The following is a 27,345-nucleotide window of genomic DNA, read 5'->3' as shown; positions in this document are numbered from 1 at the left end:
AACAAGGATTCAATCATCACTACAGTCTGCTATACCTAGCCTCCTGCATCAGTTTCTCTCACCTATACCACCTGTGTTCAAGAAGAGCTACTTCCTTCCTTCAGACGTCATCTGCAGACAACATACTAATAATGTGTTACAGACTGATCCATCCAGTAATCATTTGCAGAAATACTGTATGTACTAAGCTGCTAAAGGTAAAGCTACCACTGACTGTAGCATTCTTAGAGCACACTTAAAAATTGAAAGAAAATGTTGCTACACTACAGCTCGCTCAGCTCGCTCGAACTATACGGTGTATTGAGGCCAGGTGTATGAGGACACATCTGTATGTGTGTATTTATGTACCCATCTATATCTGTGCCCCTCTATGTCTGCATGTACATACCTCCCTATGCCCTATGCCCCCCCTCTGTCTGCATGTTCATCATTGTGCCCCTCACCTGCCACCTGTATGTACCTTATTGTGCGACTCTGTATGTTCTTCAGAATGATCCACACCTGTCACCTGTGTGTACTTGTTGAGCCCTTGTCTGTATGTTCATCAGAATGCCCCTCACCTGACACCTATGTGTACCTTATTGTGCCCCCATATCTGTATGTTTATCAGTGTGCCCCTCACTTGCCACCTATGTGTACCTATCTGTCTGTATTTCAGTCAGTGAGCCCCATACCTTTATTCGTTGTGTACCTTATTGAGCTCCACTCCAGGCCCAGTGGTGTACTTACTTAAGAGATTGCCTTCGTATTCTTCTCCTGCCAAGTCTGGCTAGCTACTCTGATGCTGCAAGTAAAGAGACATCTAGATGTCTCTTTAAAGGTCTTGATGCCTAGAATAGGCTTACCCCCCCCCCTTCCCTACCCCTCTCCTTCCACACATCTCATTTTTGGTCCAGCACTGCACCCTACCACTCCTTGGGCAGAATGGGGTGAGTCCCAGATGAGGAATTATATTGTGGGCTTGTCTGACTTCCATATTGGTGAACAGGCACCTGCCATACCCTAGTTATGCTGCTGATGCAGTGTACAACTTTTTTCCCCATACTAATATATAAATAATTATTTACATTTGGGGGGTGGGGCCTGGAGCACTTGCCTTCTGTGGTGTACCCCCACAAACATTATCTGGCTTCACAGCAGAGTAAATTGAAAAAAGTACACAATTCACGTACAATGAATTGTAAAATATATGAATAATGTTTTAAACTAACACCACAAAAAGACACAACGACAGTATTAAGTTCAAATCAATACACATATTTGTTTGCAAATATCACTAATAATTCCAATAGACAGCAGCAGTCAAAGTACAATAGTATTGACATAAAGGGGATGGATTCAGATTGACACATTCAACCAATAAGAAGCATCCATCGATTGTTACCATTATCAGTTTGCATTTTGCACAAGGGGTCAAGCACCCAAAAGGGATCTGCCTCCAAACAGGCACATTGGTTGCTCCTCCCTAAGTGCAATGTGTTATAAATGTAAAATTAATCTCAGTTGGTATTTGGAAAGGATGCTCAAGAATTTCACACAATTTGCAGGGGGGGGGAACGGAAATTGTATTTGCGTCCAACTCTACATGAGCCCCACAAGGTATGTGCTGCCACTTGCCATATTAATCTATACTTAATGGTTTGTGTGTAATGTGGGAGACACTGTGGAGACACATTTAGTTAAGATGACCCTGGTCACATATTATATGAGCATAGGAGAATAATTAGTATGTCAGCAATAATCTGTTGTTATAGAATGAAATGAAAATCTCATGTTTACAAACAAAAACAGAAGTTATCCAAAGTGAATGTTTATTTTTAAGTCATTGGCTATAGATTATACCAGTTTGGCCAAATAGTCAAATATTTTTATTTAAACAGATGAGGTAGATTAGGTCAGTAAAACTAGAAGTAACACAACTATATATTAAAGTTTAAAAAGAAAATTCTAGATGTATGCTGTTTTGCTTTAATCACTGCCATCCACTTGTTATTACAGAAGGGCCGAGTCTGCAGCCAGTGTTCAGGATGACTGCAGGTAGTAAAGTCACTTCTGCAGCTCTCCATAGTCTTGGGGTGATTTGCACACAGACCACTTTACAAAAATAATGGCTAGGCTTTGACACATTGTACAGTAGGTAATCGCTGGATAAGACAATCACCTCTTTTATCAGCAATCGGAAGATCAACACTAAATGAATGTGTAATGTTTATGTGCAAAGATCAGTGGAGAACAGGGCCTAATGTTAGCTGGTCGAGAGATGTTCTGTAGATAGGAGAAGAGGGGTGTATGCTAATAACACAGAGCTACAATACCATTGGAATTGCACTGCAGACCAGCACTTGTCATTGATAAGCTTATCTTTGCACAGGGCTTTAGCTAGGGGTCTGTGAGTGATATCGCCACCCAGGACACAAGGCAGAGGGGGGGGGGTGCTCTTACTGCTGCGTGGCACCTGTATTTGTCTTGCAGGGTGCCTGGAACAGCACCCTGCAGCTTGCAGATCCACTGGCAAGCCACGCTGTGTGTCTTTATATGGCACCAGGAGTCTTCGCAAAGTCATAATGTTACAAGTGCAAAGAGTGGTGCCTGCTAAGGCAAGTGCGTCTGCATTACGTGATATCAGGGGTATATCTAGGGTTCCGAGTGCCCATGGCAATGTAATGGAATGGCACCCCCTCCTCTCATATTGTCTGTATAAATACACTCTGTACTTATAACCCTAGCTAGCCCTCATGTCTCATCTGCGAGCACCTCCTTCGGCTTCATCAGTCAGCACCCCATCTGCCTCCCCAGCAATCCTCCTCCTGTCTCCTGAGCCATCCTCCTCCTGTCTCCCCAGCCATCCTCCTCCTGTCTTCCAAGCCATCCTCCTCCTGTCTCCCCAGCCATCCTCCTCCTGTCTCCCCAGCCATCCTCCTCCTGTCTCCCCAGCCATCCTCCTCCTGTTTCCCCAGTCAGCCCCCTCCTGTCACCCCAGCCATCCTCCTCCTGTCTCCCCAGCCATCCTCCTCCTGTCTCCCCAGTCAGCCCTCTCCTGTCTCCCCAGCCATCCTCCTCCTGTTTCCCCAGTCAGCCCCTTCCTGTCTCCCCAGCCATCCTCCTCCTGTCTCCCCAGCCATCCTCCTCCTGTCTCCCCAGTCAGCCCCCTCCTGTCTCCCCAGTCAGCCCCCTCCTGTCACCCCAGCCATCCTCCTCCTGTCTCCCCAGCCATCCTCCTGTCTCCCCAGTCAGCCCCCTCCTGTCTCCCCAGTAAGCCCCCTCCTGTCTCCCCAGTCAGCCCCCTCCTGTCACCCCAGCCATCCTCCTCCTGTCTCCCCAGCCATCCTCCTCCTGTCTCCCCAGTCAGCCCTCTCCTGTCTCCCCAGCCATCCTCCTCCTGTTTCCCCAGTCAGCTCCTTCCTGTCTCCCCAGCCAGCCCCTGGCCCCTCCACATTCAGCCCCTGCACATATAATACAAAATTGGAAATATCATACTTGGAAATAAAACTAATACATGAGGATTGTTTCAATAATACCTCTGAATCTAACATTCCTCTGGTAGAGGAATGAGTATTATCTCTGTTGTCAATATCCATATATTAGATTATAAATATCATTATACCCTATATATAAATATAGTGAATGCTATCTAGGAATAAGATCTTTAGTGATATCTATCTACTTAAATGAAAGTTAATCAATTACATTACTGACATAATGGTTCTATTATGGTTTATTATTGTTAGTGGCATTATTTGCTACTTTTTATGTGTATACATATTTTGTGGACTTACTGTGTGAGTACCAATATCTTTAAACATGTCAAATTCCTAAGTACTGTAGCTTTACTTTCTAAATTATCTAAATAATCCACATATTTTTATATTTATGTATTTGTTTGTATATTTAACTGTGTGTACTGGAGTATTTACTTCTTTTCTATAATCTGTATAATTTTTTTCTCTTAAGAACAAAAGTATCCTAAAATGCGAGCAGTAATTAGACACCAACACCTGATTTAATCAAACAACTCCTTTATAAAGGTTTACCTCTATTACTGTCCATTCAGACACCTGCTTCTTGAAAAAGGAGTGCACCACAGGGTAACGTGGCGAAGCTACAGGTGTCATCCAGCTCGGAGCACTTACTTTCCACTCGCTCTATAGCAAGAGCGCTTGATCATTTAAGGTGGGCACACACCTGACAGATATATCTGCAGATGATGGTCGTTCATACACATTGAATGGCCATCATCTGTGTCTTGCTTCGGGTCCTGGCGACCAGGGGGCATGTCTGGGGCGTGTCCCAGCAGGCGGCATGTCCCGCCCCCCTCCTCGCAGCTGGCGCTGTGTGTGTACGGGCGGTCTGCAGACCACCCATACACACCTGCCGATGGACAGATATGTCTGCAGACATATCTGTCCATCGGCTGTGCAGCACAGCCAATGCGTTATGTCGGTGAACGCCGATGTTCACCTACATATTGCGAGTACACACTGCCCAACGGGCAGCAGATACATTGGCCGATCAGTATGAGTCTATATGCTCTTAAATTTTAATATTTTATTGATTGTCATGTGTTAGTATTCATCTACTCCTGGGAACTTATATCCTAATATATGTGTGTTATTCAATAAATATATTTATATAAAATTTTTTGTTGATACAGTGGTCATGATGTTTTAAGCGCCTTTGCAGTATATACCTGTTTTTGCCTGGAACAGCACCCTGCAGCTTGCAGATCCACTGGCAAGCCATCCTGTGTGTCTTTATATGTCACCAGGAGTCTTCGCAAAGTCATAATGTTACAAGTGCAAAGAGCGGTGCCTGCTAAGGCAAGTGTGTCTGCATTACGTGATATCAGTGGTGTATCTAGGGGTCCAAGTGCCCATGGCAAAGTAATGTAATGGTACCCCCTTCTCTCATATTTTCTGTATAAATACACTCTGTACTTATAACCCTAGCTAGCCCCCTCATCTGTCTCATCTGCCAGCACCTCCTTCCGCTTCATCAGTCAGCACCCCATCTGCCTCCCCAGCCATCCTCCTCCTGTCTCCTGAGCCATCCTCCTCCTGTCTCCTGAACCATCCTCCTCCTGTCTCCCCAGCCATCCTCCTCCTCCTGTCTCCCCAGCCATCCTCCTCTTGTCTCCTGAGCCATCCTCCTCCTGTCTCCAGAGCCATCCTCCTCCGGTCTCCAGAGCCATCCTCCTCCGGTCTCCCCAGCCATCCTCCTCCTGTCTCCCCTGCAATCCTCCTCCTGTCTCCAGAGCCATCCTCCTCCTGTCTCCTGAGCCATCCTCCTCCTGTCTCCTGAGCCATCCTCCTCCTGTCTCCAGAGAATCCTCCTCCTGTCTCTCCAGCCATCCTCCTCCTGTCTCCCCAGCCATCCTCCTCCTGTCTCCCCAGCCATGCTCCTCTTGTCTCCAGAGCCATCCTCCTCCTGTCTCCCCAGTCAGCCCCCTCCTGTCACCCCAGCCATCCTCCTCCTGTCTCCAGAGCCATCCTCCTCTTGTCTCCAGAGCCATCCTCCTCCTATCTCCCCAGCCATCCTCCTCCTGTCTCCCCAGCCATTCTCCTGTCTCCCCAGCTAGTCCCCTCCTGTCTCCCCAGCCAGCCCCTGGCCCCCTGCATCCAGCCCCTGCAGCCAACATATAATACATACTGACCATCTCTTGTATCTGGCTGCAGGCGGCCGGCTCCGGTGGCTCCTCAGTGCTGAGTGCAGTTATATGGCGTGTGTTGTGTCATGCTGTAGTATGGCTGTCAGTGTAATGTTGTACTGTCATTCAGGGCATACTTACCCCTTGGCTAGGATGGCACTCACCAGTTGAGCCGGCGGTGCCACCCGTGGCCAGGGGATAGAATCAGGGCCTTAACTAAGGCCGTGTCATGGCACAGAGTGCAGAATGTCCTGGGAGCGGTACCGGCTATCTATTTGCTCGGTGCAGCTGCAATGTTTGTTACTAGCGGTGTGCCCAGCTTACAGGGAATGTGGATATATGCCCTGGTGTGTATGCAGCAGGATCCAGCGTTGGGATCAAGTGCAGCTGTGTGATGTAGAGATGTGTCTGCAGTGGGACACATCAGTGTCAGACACTGGAGCATGTGTCTGCTTTACTGACGCTGAGAGCAGATACAATGTCTCAGCAATTATCAAGCAGCAGCAGTGGGCGGCTCCAGTTTAAATCTGGCATGCCAATCACGGTTCAGGGGACGGCAGCCAATCAGAAGCAGCTCCAACGAGTTAATCACGCACACTCACTCATGGTGTCTGACGTCAGATGCCGCAGAGCGGAGTGTTAATTTCAACAGCAGTGGTCAAGAAAAGAATACGTCAGGTGAAGAGCTCCGGCAGCCATGGAAAAGGCCAGAATATGGCGCAAGAAAGAAGATGGCAGCGCTGGCTGGATGAAGAAAAGAACAGGTGACACTGCTCGCCAAGATGGGCCAGCTACAGAACAAAGAAGATGAAGACTAGAGAGTGCTGCAGGTGGTTGGAAGCAAAGCGCTAAACAAAGCTCCCCACTGCAGCTTCTTCCAGATAACTGGTTGGCTGCCTTGGCCACTGCATTATGCCCATGGGTGCAATCCAGCCTCATGCCTGTAGGGCATATTAGGCATGCATAGGGGCCAGGCCACAAGTATAAGAGACGATGAGTACTGGATGCTGGCACTTGGAATCCCGGCAGTCAGAATACCAATGCCGACATCCCGACAGGGTTAAGAGACCAACACTTGTAAGTCAGTACCCTAACCTTCCCCATCTTCCTACTCCTAACCCTTCCACCCTGATGCCTAAACCCAACCTCCCCCCTAGTGCCTAAACCTAACCTCCCCCTTCCCGCACCCTAAATGTAACCCTCCCCCCTTAGTGCATAACCCTAACCATCTCCCTAGTACCTAACCTTAACCCCTAACACTCCCCCCTACCCCAGTACTTACCATTGTTATGTCGGCGCCAGATTTCTGACAGGTGTCGGGAATCCGGCACCAACATTCTAAGCACCAGCATCCAGACTGTTGGTATTTTGACTGGATCCCATTTGGTGCAATGTGGAAAAGGTTGCACTGCTATGTGATGTAATTTGAATTGGTCACGCCCCTTCCACATGAGGCCACACTGTCCCTATTTAAAATGGAGGGGGGGCAGTCCCTTACTTTGCCTGGGGCGCATGTATCCCTAGATACAGTCCTGTCTGGGAATAAGCCTGGTCAGCGCCATAGTGTGAAAGGGTTCTGTCCAGGATCTGACCCAGTTTGGAACCATGTTCCAAATCCCGGGTCAGAAGCGGGATTTAGGTGTAAAAGGGGTATTAGTCACACAAGGATAAACAAATGTCACACTTCAAATTAATCAGTGCAAGGCTGTTTCCTTGTCAGTGTCGTAAGTAGGGTATTTGGAGCCCACATACCACAAGGGGGGTGGTTACTGAAAAATGGGGCGTGTCAACATGACACCCCACCATTTCTCGTCACTCTGGGAACATTCCTTTCCATTCCATATGCAACTTAATGCCCCCAGTAGTATTGCCCGTCTTACAATGCCCACTGTAGTAGTGCCCCTTATGCAATGCCCCATGTAGTAATGCTCCTTATATAATGCCCCCAGTTGTGCCCCTTATACAATACCCCCATGTAGTAGTGCCCCTTATATAATGCCCCAGTTGTGCCCCTTATATAATGCCCCAGTTGTGCCTCTTATACAGCGCCCCCCAGTAGTTCCCCTTATACAGTGCCCCCAGTAATGCCCATTATACAGTGCCCCCTGTAGTGGTCCCCCCTATGCAGTGCCCCTTATACAGTGCCCCAGTAGTGGCTCATGAATGAGCTCTAGCCCGGCTCCGGCCCTGCGCCCCGGACGTGAACCCCTTAGTGTTAGGGACTGTTAGTGACTGAGAAGCCGTGACGTGGCCTAGAACCTTCCCATGTATTTACAAATGCATGCAACCAATATGTCTGATTTTTATTACCATATAGTGTTCATATGTTGTTGCAAGTATAATTCAGTGTGCTGAGGACCAATAGGGGGTTAAACCCCTCCCTTTTTTACTAACAATTAACAAGTCCAGCATCTACACACAACCCAGAGCCCGCTGTTCCTGGGCCCTGGGTGATTGCACCTGTTGCACCGCCCTAATTATGACCCTGAAAACATGGATTTTGTTGTATGTAAGCCACTTCAAAGTGAATTTTGTTATATACTTTGGGTCACTGTCCTGCTGGAATATAAAACTCCTACATATGTCTGATACCCGTTTTCCTACTAAAGGTTTTCCCATGAGGGCGCCCCTCCACAAGTCCTGAATATTGGGAGGTATGCAGGAATGGGAACTCTACAACCACTAGAGTTCTCGCTGGAGAAGATGTATCAAGTCTTGGGGGTCACAAGGTCAGACTTTTATCAGAACTTGCTAACCTCATTGGCTGCAGTGAATGCCCAAGCTGCGTATGGCATCTTAGTGGCTAATTTCAGCTCCTGTTATTTGTCAACCTGATGCCACACAGCCATTCGTCTTGGAAGTTGATGCTTCTTCTATAGGAGTCGGAGCTGTGCTCTCTAAAGGTGCTCCTGATCGCCTTCTCCACCCCTGTGGATTTTTCTCCAGAAAATTCACTCCGGCTGAATGTAACTATTCTATTGGGGATCAAGAACTTCTCGCTATTAAGTAGCCTTGGAGGAGTGGCGCTATCTTTTGGAAGGAGCATTTCCATTCTCACAAACCACAAAACCTCTTATATCTTAAGATACAATATAATGGAATTGAGCCTATTGTTTCGGAGTATGCTGCAGAAAGTAAAAGTTGCCCTGACACAATAAAGGGATTCTATCTGCACTCAGGGCCTGATTCAGAGCCGGACGTTCTGAACGAGCGCCCGCTCTGAATCAGGGTGTTTTGTTTTTTTTGAGTGTCCTCCTGGACGCTCGCATAGCTGTGGGTTACACCCACAGCTTATGCGAGCGTCCATGATGATGGTCGCGATGGTCAAGACCACCACGACCATCGGGCTTGTGACGAGACCCTGCGGTAGGGTCTCGGTGACCGCAAGCCCTGGAGTGATTTTGGCTCTATCAGAGCCAAAATCACTCCAACTGACATCACTTGTGATGTCAGTGGGGCCGGCCCCAGATGGTAGGCATTCCCATGGAAACGCCTCCGTCTGGGCAGCCATGCCCCCGGCATGCCCACCAAAGGGGGCGTGCTGTCAATCAACATCGACAGCACGCCCCCTTTGGTGCGAGACCCGGAGCGACAGCTTGGCTGCCTCTATCCGGGTGTCACGCATGCGCACGACGGAGCTCCCATCCGTCGTGCACATGCGCATTTGGGTACCATCGAATGAGACCCTCAGCCCGTGATGCTATGTGTAATGCCGAAATGCCGAAATAATGGTGGTGATTCAGATATATCTTTTTAATGGTTTTTATTTGATGTGTTATTTCACATAGCATACACTTATCACAGTGTTCTGTTACCGCTTGTGTAACAAAGTAATAAAGTCTCAGTCTGTTACTACCAGATATTACAATGTGTTCTCATGTATTACATGTCCACACAAAGCAAATTTTCCTTTTTAATTTTTTTAATTACCAGTTGGATAGAGATTATCGGCATTTGAAGCAGGGGGCGTGGTCATGATGACGGAATTCAGTGTGAATCGCATCATATCTCCTCCCCGCTGCGGGTGTGTGTTGGAATCGCGCGTGTGTGGGGGTCAGGGGAGGCGGTGGCTGGCAGGGAAGCTTGCATACTTTTCCGGGGGACTGGGAGCACCATCCGATTTTCGGAAGGCTCCCGGCCGAATCGGAAGGTAGGTGAGTATGCGTTAATACAATCACTTTATTTTTACGCATCGTAGAAATGGCTCTGATAATACATGCCAGCGATAGATCATTTCAAATTGCCACGAACGAAAACTTGATGAATTTAAACACTTTAATGGAGCGTACACACGGTCAGATTTGTCAGACTTGTCAGATTTGTCAGATGAACGATTGAACGATTGAACGATTAAACGATCTGAACGATTTGAACGATTTTACCAAAGTTTTGAACGATTTGAACGATTTGAACGATTGAACGATTTTTGACTGCATTAAAATGAATGGAATCGTCCAAGTCTGACTGCAAACCCATCAGATGTCAGATATCGTTATCTGACAAACGGGAACGCGCATCGTTGATCGTCCATCGTTCAGGCATGTCAGATATGAACGATTTTCCTTCAGATATGAACGACTGAACGATTTTTAAATCGTTATCGTTCATATCTGAAGGAAAAATCTGATCGTGTGTATGCACCATAAATCGATTCTAATCAAGTATTTACGTGATCTCTGCAGATAGCTAAATATTCCATTGTTTATTTAGGTGTATCTTATTTAAAGTACAGTATACATAAAGTTGTATTATTTTATTTGTAATTAAATTAATTGATTAATGAATTAAATACTGTAAGAAAAAGTTTTAGCGATGATCTTATGTTTGACGTTACAGTATTTTTGTATGGGACAGTAGTATGATGTAAAAAAATACAAATTACAATACTAGCCATGCAAAATAATAACAGTAATTATGTACAAATGTATGTAAATGTACATGTCCATGCATGTCTACAGTACTGTGCAAAAGTTTTAAGCTGGTGAGGAAAAAATGCTGCAAAGTAAGAATGCCTTCAAATATAGAAGTGTTAATAGTTTATTTTTATCAATTAACAATATGCAAAATGAATAAACAGAAGATAAATCTAATTCAAATCAATATTTGGTGTGACTACCCTTTGCCTTCAAAACAGCACCAATTATTCTAGGTACATTTGCACACAGTTTTTGAAGGAGCTCGGCAGGGAGGTTGTTTCAAACATCTTGGAGAACTAACCACAGATCTTCTGTGGCTATAGGCTTGCTCAAATCCTCCTGTCTCTTCATGTAATCCCAGACAGACTCGATGATGTTGAGATCAGGGCTCTGTGGGGGCCATATTATCACTTCCAGGACTCCTTGTTCTCCTTTACGCTGAGGATAGTTCTTAATGACATTGGCTGTATGTTTGGGGTCGTTGTCCAGCTGCAGAATAAATTTGGAACCAATCAGACACCTCCCTGATGGTATTGCATACTGGATAAGTACCTGCCTGTATTTCTTAGCATTGAGGACACCATTAATCCTGACCAAATCCCTAACTCCATTTGCTGAAATGCAGCCCCAAACTTGCAAGAAACTTCCACCATGCTTCACTGTTGCCTGCAGACACTCATTATTGTACTGCTCTCCAGCCCTTCGGCGAACAAACTGCCTTCTGTTACAGCCAAATATTTAATATTTTGACTCATCAGTCCAGAGCACCTGCTGCCATTTTTCTGCACCCCAGTTCCAATGATTTTGCGCATAGTTGAGTCGCTGGCTGCCGACACTTGAGACTCCTGGGAGGAGGCAGGCCTACTAAGCACAATAAACTGGGGTGGTTTTAGGAATTACCTTTTCATGAAATCTCGATAGCACGGAATAAAAGTAAATAGAATTTATTCACAGGAGAAATATAATAGCAACGTCTCACATAAAGTCTCAACAACACTGAGGTTCACATATGCAATAACGAGTATAGGAGAAAACCCCCCATATAGTCTTTAACACAGAAAAGTTAATATGGTAGGGAACCCCAAGTCCAGTATGAGGCTAACACCTCAGGATGGTATAGAGGAGCTTCACCTAGGTAGAACCCTGTAGTGATGGAGATCGGGAGCAGAGTGAGCACTGTGATGCAGTCAAAGAAGGAGCAGGGTTGAGCCCTGTGATGCTGTGAGGTTGAAGCAGGGTTGAGCCCTTTGATGCGATGAGGTCAGAGCAGGGTTGAGCCCTTTGATGCGATGAGGTTGGAGCAGGGTTGAGCCCTGTGATGCGTTGAGGTCAGAGCAGGATTGAGCCCTGTGATGCGGTGAGGTCGGAGCAGGGTTGAGCCCTGTGATGCGATGAAGTTGAAGCAGGGTTGAGCCCTGTGAAGCGGTGTAGTTCCGGAACAGGGTTGAGCCCTGCGGTGTAACTAGAATCCGGAGCGGGGTTGAGCCCCGCGATGCAATGAAGGTTGAAGCAGGATTGAGCCCTGTGAAGCGGTGTGGTTCCGGAACAGGGTTGAGTCCTGCAGTGTGACTAGAATAGGGAACGGGGTTGAGCCCCGTGATGCGGTGATGATAACTGTAAATGTGCAGTTCACAACTGTAACGAAGATGGGTTTGATGTCCACAGGAGTGAGAGGCAACAGGCAAAGTAAATAGTACAGTAAAAGATGGAACCACAGCAGTGGAGCAGAACCCGATACTTAGGCAATGGCTATGCTGAGCTCTGTAGTGCAGCTGGTAACTGGCATCAGAAGTTAAGCTGGAACATGAGCGGAGATATAGCAAAGTCCACGGCAACCCACAGGCACAGCAGGGATCTGGCAGATCACTTTAACTCTCTATACCCTGTATGTGAAGAACGCCAGCAAGCAGGATAGCTCCTCCAACGACCACAAAGGAACTTTGGAAAAAGTAATCTATCTTTATGTACTGAAATGGTCGCAGTCCTGACAGTCACTTGGCCTTGTTTCCATGTAGAAGGTATGGCTTTTTGGTGGCAACTTTTCCATGAAGACCACTTCTGACCAAACTTCTCCAAACAGTAGATGGGTGTACCTGGGTCCCACTGGTTTCTGCCAGTTATGAGCTGATGGCACTGCTGGACATCTTCCTATTTCGAATGGAAGTAAGCATGATTTGTGTTTTAGCTGATGCACTATGTTTTCTTGACTGACCATTGCGTCTACGGTCCGTTTCTTTGTGCTTCTTCAAAAGAGCTTGAACAGCACATATTGAAACCACAGTGTACTTTGAAATCTTTGCCTCGGAGAGACCTTGCTGATGCAGTATAATTACCTTGTGTCTTGTTGCTGTGCTCAGTCTTGCCATGGTGTATGACCTGTGACATGAAACTGTCTTCCACAACCTCACCTTTGTAGCAGAGATTGGCTGTTCCTCCTCTAATGCTGTTTCTATTAATGACTGTGTTTCAACCTACATATGAAAATGATGATCATTATCACCTGTTTGGCATGATAGGTTAATCAATCACCTGACTATAATCCTACAAAATCCCTGACTTTGGGTAGAGTGTCTAGAAGAACTGATGCTGTTTTGAAGGCAAAGGGTGATCACAACAAATATTCATTTGATTTAGATTTATCTTTTGTTTATTTTTAGCAATGCAAAATGAATGAACTATTAACACTTCTATTTTAGAAAGCATTCTTACTTTGCAGCAATTGTTCCACACCTGCCTAAAACTTTTGCACAGTATTGTGTGTGTACAGTATGTAAATACAGCATAAGCAATAAAAAAGATGCATGGGGATTAGAAATCAGCCTTCAAGATAGACTTTAAGCATGCTGCTGCAATTACATAAAATCTTATTTCAATCATTCCATGAAACATGTCCCTCCCAATCACAATCATGCTTTGACAGCAATACCTTCCCAACAGCTGATCAAACGTTTTCTCCATTACTTTCTGGATTCCAAAGCAATCAATCTGTCTCATTGAATAGTATGTGATATCATATTTTTTCAGAATAAACCTGAAATGATACATTTAAAACATGCTCAGAAGATCTCCAGGCACATTTTATACATGAATATATATATATATTTTTTGCTCAAATGAAAATGCACATAAAGTAGAACTATGTTTAGAAAAGTAATATTTTTGGTTTCTTTGTCCACAACATTTTGTACCTGCCTAGCTTATCACTTGTGTCTTTCTACCCAGACTTGCCTACCCTCCCGATTTCCGCGGGAGCCTCCCGTTTTATGATGGGAGCTCCCGCTACCCCGGACAGTGATGAGAACCTCCCGGTTTCCTCACTGTGTAGTTGAAAATCCGGACTGCGCATGCGCGAGTCCGGATGGGACGGGGCCGGGGCTCCAGGATGTAACAGCATGTCTTTGTTACTGCAGTGCTACAGGCTGGCCACCGCAGGGTTTGTGAGCAGCGCAGCGGTGGCTGCCTAGCTCATAATCAGACAGACTCTCTGCAGTGACTTCCCACCCGGAGTCTCAAGGCAGTAACTGGAGGCAGCAGCAGTTGATTCTTCCCCTGGTACGGTAGCTCTAAACTGCTGTCTTAGAAAAAGGTAACTGTGAGTAGCAGGGAGCCAGGGACTCGGGACTTGTGTTTACTATATGACAGAGCTTCACTAAGCAGCCTTGTTTACATGCTTTGCTCTGAGCACATGGTTGTGGGTGGAAGGATCGAGGGATAACATAATGTTGGGATTACCTTATATTGCAAGGTTGTGATCTCTGTGGACAGTTCTCTGGAATGACAGGCAGTCTGCACTCTGCAAGTCCCCACTGGGAGGGCAGACTGCCTGTCATTCCAGAGAGCTGTCTAATGAGATCATATCCCTGTAAGATAACGCAATTCAGTTAGTACAGACAGCCCCAGCCTCACACTGAACTCTCTCACATTCACTAGCCCACCCTTTTACAACAATCTACAATACTCCCACCTATACTGACACTGGTGCACTCTTGTTACTGTCCCCATAGTGCAGCAAAAGTTACACTTCTCTTGTGCCAGTTCTGTTTCCCATTAAATTGTGAGCTCTCTCACAAGCAGGTCACACCTGCCACTACAGTACACCCCCCTTAGTGGGAATAGATACCCCCTTAAGTGAAGATAGACACGCCCTTTGGTTGGAGCTGGCCACGCCTCCTCGATGCCCCCCCGCCGCTCTGCGTATTCTACTAAAGTCTGTAATCTCCCTGAAACCAGATTTCAGAAGTAGGCAAGTATGGTTCTACCTAATTACCGGAGGAATTCATCATTCCTCCTCCCCATCAGTATCTAATCCGAAAAGTTGTCATTTTTGTGATGACAGCTTTTCAGGAAATAGATAGTTATCCCTCTCTACTCTAACTTATCGCAGCTGGAAGCAGTGCTGCGCATGCACTGTTACATCTCTAAAACCAGCGCATGCGCAGCACTGCCTACAGATGCGGTAAGTTTGTGTCCTCCCCCCGCTCACCTCCCCCCCTTCCAGCACTTACCTGCCCACGCAGAACGCAGAAGCCTTCGGCTCCATCTGCTATGCTGTCATGCGGTCTCCCAGCAGCACACAGTACTGTTTAGAAGAAAAAAAAAGTTGTTTTTTTTCTAAACTTTATTGTGTTCTGCTGAGAGAGCACATGACAGCATAGCAGACGGAGCCAGATGAGAGACCACAGCGCTGGAGGGATACGCCGGGGGACCTGCACACACTGACACAGGTAAGTGTAACCTGCTATTCACCACCTCACAGTGATACATAATTTTCGGAATTTGATGAATACCATAATTTCCACATCCCCATACTAATGTATGGGGAGTGTGGAAATTAACGCAGGGGGACTTAGCAACGAGATATCAGTGATATCTCCTGTGTTAAGTGCCTTCATGAATACTAAAATAACGTTATTTAAGGAAAATGTACTTAAAAACGTTATTTTAGTGTTGATGAATAGGCCCCTGTATGTGAAAAATGACAGGAGATCATTGGTTCATTCTTTATCACCGTCCACTTTATCTCTGTCCAAGGCTTAGTACATAGACCCAATTTTAGTTGATATTAGGCCCAACATTGTCAGAGGTTACAAGAGTGAGAACTCTGGATTTGACTTCACCTGGCTTAATTTAATGCCTAACAAATTGGTTCAGTTTTCAGGTCTCGAAAATAATAAGTATTAATAAAATAACTTGAAGGGTTCCTTGGGAACCCCACTTCCACAGCTTTTTGTTTTTTTTCAATCTGTGAAATTCAGCAAATATCAACTGTGCATTAAAATGTGCCCAAATGTATAATGTTTGATAAGTTTGTACCCTACATAAATTTTGTTCACTTCGTTTCAGGTAAAGATGCATACAAATGCATCTGTGGCATATTTCTCTACATTGGAGGTGTACGCTCAAGACAGGGATGTGGCCATTAAATGAAGGGTGGTGCGACAGCTTCATGGAAGGCACTAGGAAAGAAGTGTCATGAAAAGCACTAGGCTGACCCTAATCCCTCTACAGTGGTCCTCCTCATTGGAGACAGCACAGGGGGTGCCTCAAGGGACCTCCCCCCCTGCTGGGTCATGGACTACTCTTCACCCCCCTGGGACACGGACTACTCACTTGGGTGACCCGATGAATAGGGGGGTAGTCCATGACATGACGGGGGTGTCTTTGATGCACCCTTTGAATTGGCATTTGTGCATGCCTATGGTCCTCCTACCTCACTGTCAATGCTGCATGGACTAGTGAACAGGTATACCCTACAACTGCTCAGAGATTGGGATAATTTAGTACCAGTTTGGACTATGGAACAATGGCCCTGATTCAGAGCCGGACGCTCTGACAGAGTGCTTGCTCTGAATCAGGGCCGTCCTTCTTAATTTTTAGAGCGGCCCCCTGGCCGCTCATATAGCTGTGGGTGACCACAACAGCCATAGCGAGCGGCCAGCAAGATGGTCGCGATGGTCAAGACCATCGCGACCATCGGGCTTGCGACGAGACCCTTGTGGTAGGGTCTCGTTGCCGCAAGCCCTGAAGTGCTTTCGGCTCTATCAGAGCCGAAGGCACTCCCACTGACATTCCCATGGGAACGCCTCCGTCTGGGCAGCCACGCCCCCGGTACGCCCACCAAAGGGGGAAAGCTGTCAATCAACATCGTCAGCACGCCTCCTTTGGTACGAGACCCATAGTGAAGGCTTTGGTGTCGCTATCCGGGTCTCGCGCATGCACACGATGGAGCCGGGTCCGTCGTGCGCATGCGCACTGTGCCAACATTGACCCGCTTGCGAGCGCTCAGCGCTCGCGAGCGGGGCTGAATCAGGCCCAGAGCCCTCAAGTGTGGACTGTCCCAGTGAAATCAATACAGTTTGGAGGTACAGTATGTTGTAGTTTTTAAGGTGTTCTATATTATGTTAAACATACTACCTAAAAGAGTTTCCATTAAAAAAAAAATCTGCATTATAAAATGCCAAAGGATCCCTCTCCAATAGTGGCCACTACTGGCCGATAACCGCGCATGCACAGTTAGGCTAAAATGACACATTTTTAACATACATGATAGGCCCTAAAGGTGAACTTGTCCTTTCAACATGTTTCAAAGAAAAATTCCTACAGTACAGAATGTATTTGGTAGAAAAATTAACTTTAAATTGCTCTTTCTTCTAATGACACATTTATCTACATTTACTATATAGTACTTAGCTCAAATAACACTGGAAACACACAAATTGTATAAAGTTAGAAGTAGAAAATAATTTTTTAACTCACTGTTCAGCTGGATCAAGGTCTCGCAAGCCAATGTACACTATATCAGATGTAGAAATACATGGTTTTATCCAAGAAAAACCAGGAATCAAAGGCACCTTCAAAACAAAAGTAAACAATTCGTAAATCTGGAAAGGAAATGGACAAAGTCTCCTAATTGTTATAATTATTATCCTGTACTTATATGGTGTCACACGGCTTCTGTGGAGATTGGAGACAAGCGATAGGACAAACAAGTTGCATACGTAAAGAAATGATACAGACAAAATTACAACATTACATATACACATAAGAGACACAACAGAGCAAAGTTGGAGAGAGCAGAAACAGGAGAGTCACATGGGTGGGGTAAGGTGATAGGCTTGAGTTTTAAGGGCACATCTGAAGACTGGGAGGCTGAATGAAAGTCTTAATTCTGTGTGAGGTATTCCAGAGGTTAGGGGAATCCTAAAGGTGAGAGTGAAAAGAGGTTATTATGCTAGGTATACAGTGGACGACATATTGGCTGCTCAATTGAACTGCTGATATATTGTGTGTGCGTCAACCAATGTGTGGCAGCGATATGTCTGTGAACGACGTTGTTCACAAACATATCGCGTCAGCCGTGCTGCACAGCCGATGACCAATATATCTGCAGATGATATGTGCGTACGGGTGGTCAGCAGACTGCCTGTACACTTGCTGCACAGGCCGGTGGTGAATGACAGCTCAACTAGGCGGGCGCATGTAAATGCCCGCCCCGTTGTGACATCAGTCACGATGAATCGGGCAGTCTGTATGCAGAACATATGTTCTGCACAGTTTGCAGATACATCCATGGATGTGTAGGTAATAAATTGGATAATGAGAGGTTGAATTTATTTGATAAAATAACACAACATTCTGTGTGTATGTATTGTCATTTGTTTAATATTTTATTACTACATATACCAGTAGGCCCTGGCTGACCGGGCAAGGTAGCACTTGTGGCTCTCCAAGTGCCAACATGTCCTGGCAGGCTTGCTGGAACCAGGAATTTAACTGTAAAGAATATTATTATTATTAATAATAAATAATTATTACCTACAAGTGCAGGTACAAGTGCTGATATTAATGATGACAGTTGTTGTGGTTGGCGTAAAAACCGTGGGTGGCCCAGATTCCTGCTTGCTGAAGCACCTATTCTCGCCTTTGCTGTACAGAATCTTGCATAATCCTAAAGTAGTAAATAAAGCTTCCAAGACGACCTGCAAGTACGGACCTTTTAATGCGAATTGCACTTATACAGAAGCTTTCACAGATCAGATAAACTTCTGTGTTTAAAAAAATTGTAAACTGTAAAAAAATGATGTGCCCCTCCAAGCACAACCAGCCTTGGACTCCGATGAGCCTGTCCCAGTTCTTAAAATACAGAGTACAATATGTGTAGGGTTCTCCTGTATTTTATGAACCAACACCAGGCTCTATTGACCCAGTCTGGTTGTGGAAATACAGGGGACAAAATGAGTAGGGTCCCCTGTATTTACCATAACCAGCACCAGACTCTTTGTAGTGGGGGTGTAATGACACAGCAGGGAACCCTTTCAACGGGTACCCTGGCCAAAGCAATGACACCTGACCATTAGTCAGACCAGACCAGGGATCCCTGGGGAGATGGGAACTCCCCAAAAAAGGGGTACACCCTATCCCCGTCAGCCCTGGGAGATGGGTTGATTGTATATAAAAAACAGAATGATTTATATTGCCTTTTACTGGAGTTCCCTCCCCTGCATGCTGGTACTTGGAGAACCACAAATACCAGCATGTGGGGCATTAAGGATCCACTGGTATCTCTAGCTCACCTGCAAAATAAATATTAAAATAACCACAAGACCCACACACCGTGAAAGTATAATTTTACTAAAACATACATGCACACTCACATTCACCCACACATACTCACTTATAGTCCCTGTAGCCACTCATGTCCACTTGTCCTCCAGCATCCAAAACACCTGTAAAAGAATAATCCATACTCATCTACCCCTTGGTTCCAGTCCTCTTCTGTCCCTGTAGGCATCCGCATCTTGGAAAAAATACTACGCCATTACACAGGCCCACAGACAGGTGTCGTCCTCTAAGGACGGCACCTTGCGAATAACGGCTCAGCCGCTGTTTTTCCCATATAAATGCATGGGCTGAGCATTCATTGGCTGATAGAGGCAAGCTTCCGAGCTCAACAGAGCCTGGGGCCAGTTATGCTTTTAGGTGGTAACCCATGTCTTTTTACATTTTTTTTGTAACATTTTACTATTATTATATACACACAAAAGCAAGCACGGAGCTGTGCATATTTCTGTGTAACTGACCTGCTCAGGCTAGACTCACTAGCCTGAAGAAGATCTGTTTTTTTTCCAGGTTTTAGTCAGTAATAGTAAGCGAGTTAAACACCTGCACTCTATTACATTGCCCGAGTTGTACCCTCACAATGGCAAAACATCTGGATGCATGTTTTGCCATTGCGTGTTGGGCAGGGGGCGAGGAACATGCCAGATTGATGTAGAATCACCCCATAGTGTCATGATCCCTGGCTGGTTCAGCCTAGTTCTGGTTAGTAAAGCACACCATTTGTTTTATTACAAGCCTAGGCTTAAAAGACTCAGGCTCCCCATGACATTTTTTTTTAATTTTAGCAATTTCTTTGCATTTTTTTATATTAAAGCCTGCACAGATCTTAGGTGTTCTATAAACATACCTACCTGAAGCAGGTCATTTATTTGGGTGGGTTTGGTCGTGGATGCTTGCAATCAGCGGCGGCCTCTACCCTCTTAGATGAGGGGTGCTGCTGCTGATGAAAACGTGAGGGAGCGTGGAATTACTTACCCCGGTCAGCTGCTCCTCCACATGCGCAATTGATCTGTCAGGCGCTAGGACTAGCGCATGCGCACTAGCGGTGGGGAGCCGCGCATGCGCATGCCACCCGAATCCAAAGGGCTGCATCGTCTGCTGCCCCTAGGAACCGGTTTGGCCTGGCAGAAAGGCAGAGTAGCGGCTTCTCTAGCGCTCTCTGCTAATAGCATTCCGGAAGGGCAGTCCCAGGGGGAGGAGACACCTCCCCCTGAGGCTGCCTGTTCTATATGTGACTGGCAGATGGGACTTCCAATAGGTAGCCACTGTCAGTCACAGTGTAGCCAGTGCAGTCACAGACTGCACTAACTACACTGAGGTGGTGGATTTTGCTGGGGGGGCTGCAGCCTCGCAGCCCCTAGGCAAAATCCACCACTGCTTGCAATGTTTAAAATATATATGGTGAACCAATGGTCTATTGTATTCTAATTGTAAGTCTGGTTTCTCTGCAGTTTCCTGATGGTTTGGGCTTTAGTAAATATGCTACTAGAAAAGTGTCAGAAAAACGCTGAAAAGTAAAAAAAAAAAAAGAATCACAGGAAGGAAGGAGAAAACCAATATCACAAGGGAGCCCACATTTGAAAGACAGGAGTTCCATTTTTCTAATTATGCGGATTGTTAGTGGTTATTATCTGGTGATTGCCTGGGAACACCAACAATACTACAGAAATATAGTAGAGCAAAGGGATGGAGGAGGTCACTTAATGTGCTCATTCTCCCCTATCCTGGAACACACACATTTGGTGGCAGCCTCATTCGAAAAATGGGAATCTCTTCTTCAGACAATGCACTGCGGGGATTGTGCGGGTCGCATTGGGTGACACCATCTGAGAGGGCGACACCAAAAAGCAGAGCTGCTTTGCTATTTTGGTGTCACCCCCTCGGATGGTGTCACAGAGCGGCGACCTTCGGTGATGGATGAAGCACGCATCATTAATTACACACGCCTCTGTGGCTGGAGAGTCTAGGGGCTGTCCAGCAGCTCCCAGAGTGCTGGGCAAGCTCCCAGCGTGTTGTGAACGAGGAGCGTGACACGCTGTCACGGCCTCGAAACTTCACAGAACAGGGGGCATGGCCTTCAATGCTCCCCGGGTGTCACCACACCCGGAGATGCCACTGCCACCTTTGTAGTTATGGTCTTGCGATCACCATATAACAATACCTTATACAGTAGAGAGCATAAAAAAGTACAAATCTCCTCCATCTTAGCTCCATTAAACTGAGGGTGCACTCATTTGATGCAGCAGTTAATATACAAATACACTCAAACTGTAGTGAAAAAAAATCATTATAATATTCAAGTGCAGATTTGTGTAGTATCCTGCTTTTTACTGTTTTGGAAAGATGAATTAATCACAAAGTAAGAACCAAAAAGTTTTTTTGAGGTATTTATGAAAAGAAAAACATTTACTTTTAGCTCACTTTCTTGCAACTTCAATAAAAATGGCTGTTTTGGATAAATTTTAGTTGTCATGTCAGGAGGAATAAAAAAACTAATGCTATTTTCTGAAATTCAAAGTCTTCTAAAAAGAAAAACAAGGTATATTTTTTATGGGTACTGTATAAAATAATTACTAGTATAGATGTTTGTATTGTAACAAGCCCAAAAATATCCAATTTGCTATTACAAATGGTGCAATCCAGTAAACCCTATAATGTTAGTGGTTTGGTAGAATAAACCAAACTCAGGTTTTAGATAACATGTAAACAGGTCCAAATTACATGATTTCAGCTATCTTTATTGATTTTTTTAAAAGAAATCCAAAACTGAATCTGAACCAAAAAAGGGTGGTTTTGCCAAAACCAGAACACGATGATGAATTAGAACCAAAACCATAACACGGGAGTCTGCGCACATCTCTAGTCACAATAGAGGTCCCTATGTATCTTGCCTCTATAATGTAAAAGAGGCAGTTCAGTCCACCACTGGTGGCGGTTGTCTTTACAAGCAGCATAAAGACTTTTTCTACAGGTGAGTAGCACTAGTTGCCATTAACACTTCCTCTAGAATGCAGGACAGAGTAGACTTTCAAGATAGGAGCACAGTGGTGAGACTCCAAAGTGGGGAATAGTCATAAATGATCTGTGGTAGACAACAGACACCTGAAGTCTGAAAAGTAGTAGCCATAAAAGATTTAGGGGCCTATTCATTAACACATAAAATTCGATTGAGGTAATTAGGTGTAGAACTCACATAGAGTTCTACCTAATTACCAAAAGAATTCATTTTGGCGATGACAGCTTTTCGGGAAAAAGATAGTTTTCCCTGCCTGCTCTACCTTACCGCAGCCATAATCAGTGCTGTGCATGTACCGTCACATACGTAAAAGCAGCGCATGCGCAGCACTGACTACAGCTGTGGTAGTTGTGTCCCCCCCCTCCTCCACTCACCTTCCCCCTGTCCTCCACTTACCTGGCCGCTGCAGCCGCCTCAGGCTCCGTCTGCTGTGCTGACACTGTGTTCTCCCGGCAGAGCACATTAAAGTGTTTTTATTTTTTTCTAAACTTTACTGTGTTCTGCCGGCAGACCACAGTGTCAGCACAGCAGACGGAGCCTGAGAGGCGATCACAGTGACGAAGGGAGCTGGCAGAAGACCTGCCCAGCTGACAGCAGGTAAGTGTAATCTCATATACGCCACCAGAATTTGATGAATAGCATCATTTCCATAACCCCATACTAATGTATGGTGAGTGTGGAAATTAACGCAGGCGGACTCAACCAGGAGATATCAGTGATTTCTCTTGTGTTAAGTGTCTTCATGAATACTAAAACAACGGTAATTAAGGAAAACGTCCTTAAAAACGCTATTTTAGTGTTGATGAATAGGCCCCTTAGGTTTGAGTAGTGGTAGCCGCTGAGAGTCTCAAGTCTGAAATGTACAGTACGAGCAACCAGAGATCTGAGGTCTAAATTGTGGTAGTTAGGCAGAGATGTGATGTCTGAAAAGTAGCCTTCAGAAATTTCAGAGTCTGAAATATAGTAAACACGATAGATCTGGGGTCTGCAGAAATGTTGTGTTTGAGTTGTGTTAGTTACAAGCAGGGGCGTTTCTAGAGAGGAGGGGGCCTGTGTGCAGTCTCCGACACGGCCCCCTCCTCTCTGTCCGACAGCCAGTGCCGGAGTTATAGACTCTGGGCACTAGAGTGCGCCCAGAGTCTATAGAGTATGCGCAGCGGCTATTTTCCCTGTACTGCGCATGCGCAAACGATGGGTAAATGGCCGTGGTGGCTATTTTCCAGTTGTTTTAACAGCGTCGGACCCCCGTTCTGACTTGGGACTCCGGAGAGGTAATTAATACCATGGGTGCAGGGTGTGCGGTGTGTAGCACCCCTGCACCCAGGGTCCCGTGTGCCCCGCACACCCTGCACCCATAATAGATATGCCCCTGGATACAAGAGTTCTGTGCTGTGCATGTTGTAGTAGCAGGACAGAAACTAGGGCTGTGTGGGAGGGACAGGATGTAATTTGAAAGGGGCACAGATAATGAATATTTCAAGTTCCTTTGGTTAGTGATAGGGCCCTGAACGTCATTTGCCTGAAGTGGCTAGAAGATGAAGGAAGCAGGCAGACCTACATTTTTTTATTGTACCCTCATCATTTCCAGATCTGTCCTCATACACTTAGCATCCACAGTATACTCTGAGAGGAGTAGCATACCAACCTTTTCATTGCCTCTTATTCACATCGCAAGAGACGTTGGGCTGTGACTTTAGCTGCACAGGAATTAGTTTTAAAGTACCAAGTTGCAGATGAAGCACAGTGGAACTTGGTGTGAGAAAAAGCTGTGGCTGCTGCTTCTTGGCACTTCGTATACAGATTCAGACTCAGTCGCGCACATATGTACAAATGTTGCACATCAAATTGATCAGTGTATTCTAGCAAAGTAACTTTGTCGCTCGAAGTTGTTTTATTTATGCAAATAAGACACAGCGCAGCCAAGTCGCCTGGGTCCTGGCGTATCAAAAGGGGCTGTTTGGCGCAACTGAAGCTAAAGTGTATGAGGACACATCTGTGAGACTGCCTGAGAAAGCAGTAGACCCGTCAATCATGTTGCAAAATTCCAAATAAGTGAGACTCTTTCTGTTTCTATTATTTTATGTTTTATATTTTTTTCAATTGATTCGCATTTTTAAGTGTATTTATTTATCTGACGTTTTCAGTGGAAACAGCCTAGTTAAATTTATATTATTTTGTTTTATTCATTTAGTTATTGTCTGTTATAGGAACTGAGGACTTCATTCAGACCCGCTCGCTTGATGTGTATGCAAATTTGGGAAGGCAGGCGATCGCACGGCAAGGCATTAGCACGCCCACTATGTCTTGGCGTGCGATTGCATTGTGTATGCAGATGCCCACCAGCCAGTCTTAAGACGCCCACTTGCAACCATCGGTACATCGGGTACCATCGGATGTGATTGCAGCGCTTGTGGTTGACCATACCCTACCGCAAGCACTGCGAGCACTTCAGTGTAAAATACAGCCAGGTGACGTGTACTATGATGCTGCCTCTTAATTATGCACGCCTCTGAAACAGCATTGAGACGCTCAGGCACCATCCACAAACGTTTTCTCCTGTCACTCACTCTGCTGGGCAGTCTATGCGCAGCGAGTGAACTCTTCCCAATCTGTTGCAGTGGTTCGCGCACGCACACTGCGATACATGCGCTCAATGCAAAAGTATTCTGGCTACGAGTGAACGCATCCTAGCAAGTGGGTCTGAATCAGGTCCTGAGTTCCAAGGTTTATTTCTATTTAAGTAATCAGGCCTGTAGAAAGCCAGCCCAGGCCTCAGTACTGTCGGAGTGTGGCCTAATTGTAGTAGGCATGACCACGCTGCCTTAGGAAAAAAAGAAAGGAAAAATTTGAGGGGGGAAAACCAGTGAAGGGGGGTGCGATTAGTGTGATTGCTCCCCACTGCTTCCCTACAGGCAGAATACTGGTAAGCGGCAGTAGTCTCCCTGTCCCCATTGCAGCCCAGTACACAGCAGCTGCATCCGGGGGGGCGCGCAATCATTGCTGTCGCTCCCCCCACAGGCAGAGAAGACTGCTGCTGGCCTCCCTGGCCCCACTGCTGCCCAACACACAGCAGTGTGTGCTGAGCTGCTAACATGTAAGAGGGGGGAAGGCAGACCGGGGCCCCTCCAACAAGCCCAGGCCCGGGTAATTAGTACCTGCTCCCTCCTCTCGATGCCCTGAACAATAGTTCTTTTCTTGTGTGCACAGCTCACACTAAGTGAGTAAAGAAGGAGGTTGTTCATTGGGCAGGCACAGTCCTGGTCACACAGTGTATTATTTATCCACATTTTACGCAGTTACATTTACATAGACTAAAACCAGTGCTGGAGATTATCTTGTATTGTATATCTGTTTGTGGGCCCAAGGTGACTTGGATCCAACAGTGAAAAGGTCCAAGAGAGTGAAATGTGGGTGAAACGTTAAGAAAAGTTTGATAAATAAAAATGTAATTAGCATTAAATTATATTATGAATTACCATTAAACAGAGTATTGAACATACAGATGTATCCACATACACCTATCCTTTTTGCGCCATATGGCATAATATGCATGGCACAATTCCCATTCTGTGCACTTTTTCCTCAGTTCTGCTAATTTTTCCTCAGATTTGGGTGTGAGTTTGCATATCCTGTACTACAGTAGGCACTTAGAGATAGTTTATTTTTGTCTCAAAGGTACAAAGTTGCAGATAAAGCATAATGATGCATAGCGCAGATCACTCATGTCTGGCCTATCTTATGCCTTTTCACAATAGATTGTGTACTATCCCGTCCATTCTGATAATTCATCCTCAATTTTTCATCTTGGTTTGCTTATAGTGAGCTAGGTACTTAGGATTAGTATTTTAGTGCGGCTTCAGTAAGAGGCAAAGTCCATGGCTCGCCAAATGGGTCTAATTGGAGTGATTTGAGGATAGGTGTATGTGGACACGTGTACATGACATTAAACGTTATACTACAGTAACTGGATATAAAACCCCATATGTATGTACAATATTGTTACTTTATAAGAATCAAAGTAACACTGTACCTTGTAATCAAGACAAAAAGTAATACACACACAATAAAACAATGCAACAGCTGTTACCTTGTCCTGTAGTTCCCTCAGGAGAAATGACACTGGCTGACCATGGAGATTTCCTGATGAAGTTGTCAGTGGTGTGTTAATGTCTGCATGAGCATCCACCCAAATCACACACAAGTCTGAACAATGTTGGGCATGACCACTAATGGAACCAAGAGCCAAACTGAAAGGCAAAAGTAAGACAGGCTAAAATAAATATGGAACAGTCAAAGATATCTGTAGATAATGGGCCTGATTCAAAGTAGCATGCAATTGTAAATATGAATGGAACGTGCAATTTTTTTTAAGCAAACTGCACATGCATTGCAATTTGCATACGCAACTTAGAGCGATTCTGAGTTGAATGCATCTTGGTCGTTTGTCACATACAGTTGCTGCAGTCCTACCACACAGCCCCTCTTGGTGCGCCATGTCCTGTGAAACTCTACTAGCGGTGGGTGTCTTTTTTTGCCAACAATGTGATGTGACTTGGACGCACCTGGAGACTGTGCTGATTACTTTGATATGTGACACTTGTATATCTCTGTGCCACTGAGTCTCTGAATTAGTTCACAACGTGCTATGATGCAGCAGCAGCTACTTTTTCCCACGCCAAGTTGCTTTGTGCATCATTTACAGACTCAGGGCCCGATTTACAGACGTACACTAAAGGGATCGCAGCTGTGATTTTGTATGCAATGCAGCAGCGAAAATATGCTGTTTGCAAAGATCACCTGAGCATAGAGACACCCACTGCTGCCTTCTTACCTGCGTGCGATGATGGATAACTGTAAATGTCTGTAACATTAACGCATAACAGCGGCCATCTACCCTAGCGGCAGGTCTGACAAGCTCCAGCCTTGGGAACTCTCCTGACACGCAGAGCTGCGTATGCACTCACAGTGGCTAATTTATGCACAGCCATGTAACAGCGTTTAAACCGACAGACACGCCTGCGTTTCTCAGACCAATCCCTGTCACCACCTCCAAATGCTGACAAACTGTCACTCACTCTGGAATGGATTCCTATGTGCATCCGTAATCGCAGTGCAATCGCTGCGCAGGCACAGTGTGGCTTATACACATG

At 45.6% G+C, this 27,345-nt stretch overlaps 1 protein-coding gene across 1 annotated transcript in view; it reads right to left on the bottom strand.

Moving 5' to 3' along the window:
* Positions 1 to 27,345, bottom strand: part of LOC148443414 (arginase, non-hepatic 1-like) — a gene marked incomplete at its 5' end in the record, with an annotated part of 92,691 nt that overhangs the window by 10,075 nt on the left and 55,271 nt on the right. The window contains 3 exons of the mRNA XM_088462850.1: positions 13,487 to 13,591; positions 17,317 to 17,411; positions 26,283 to 26,442. Of these exons, the coding sequence (XP_088318976.1) occupies positions 13,487 to 13,591; positions 17,317 to 17,411; positions 26,283 to 26,442 (360 nt within the window). The remainder of the gene's footprint in view (positions 1 to 13,486; positions 13,592 to 17,316; positions 17,412 to 26,282; positions 26,443 to 27,345) is intronic.

The sequence above is a fragment of the Taudactylus pleione genome, unplaced genomic scaffold (assembly GCF_031769625.1).
Source record: "Taudactylus pleione unplaced genomic scaffold, aTauple2 ptg001274l, whole genome shotgun sequence".
In the NCBI taxonomy this organism is placed as follows: Eukaryota; Metazoa; Chordata; class Amphibia; order Anura; family Myobatrachidae; genus Taudactylus; species Taudactylus pleione.
Note: the sequence above shows the minus strand (reverse complement) of the source record. Positions and strands in the feature narration are given on the sequence as shown.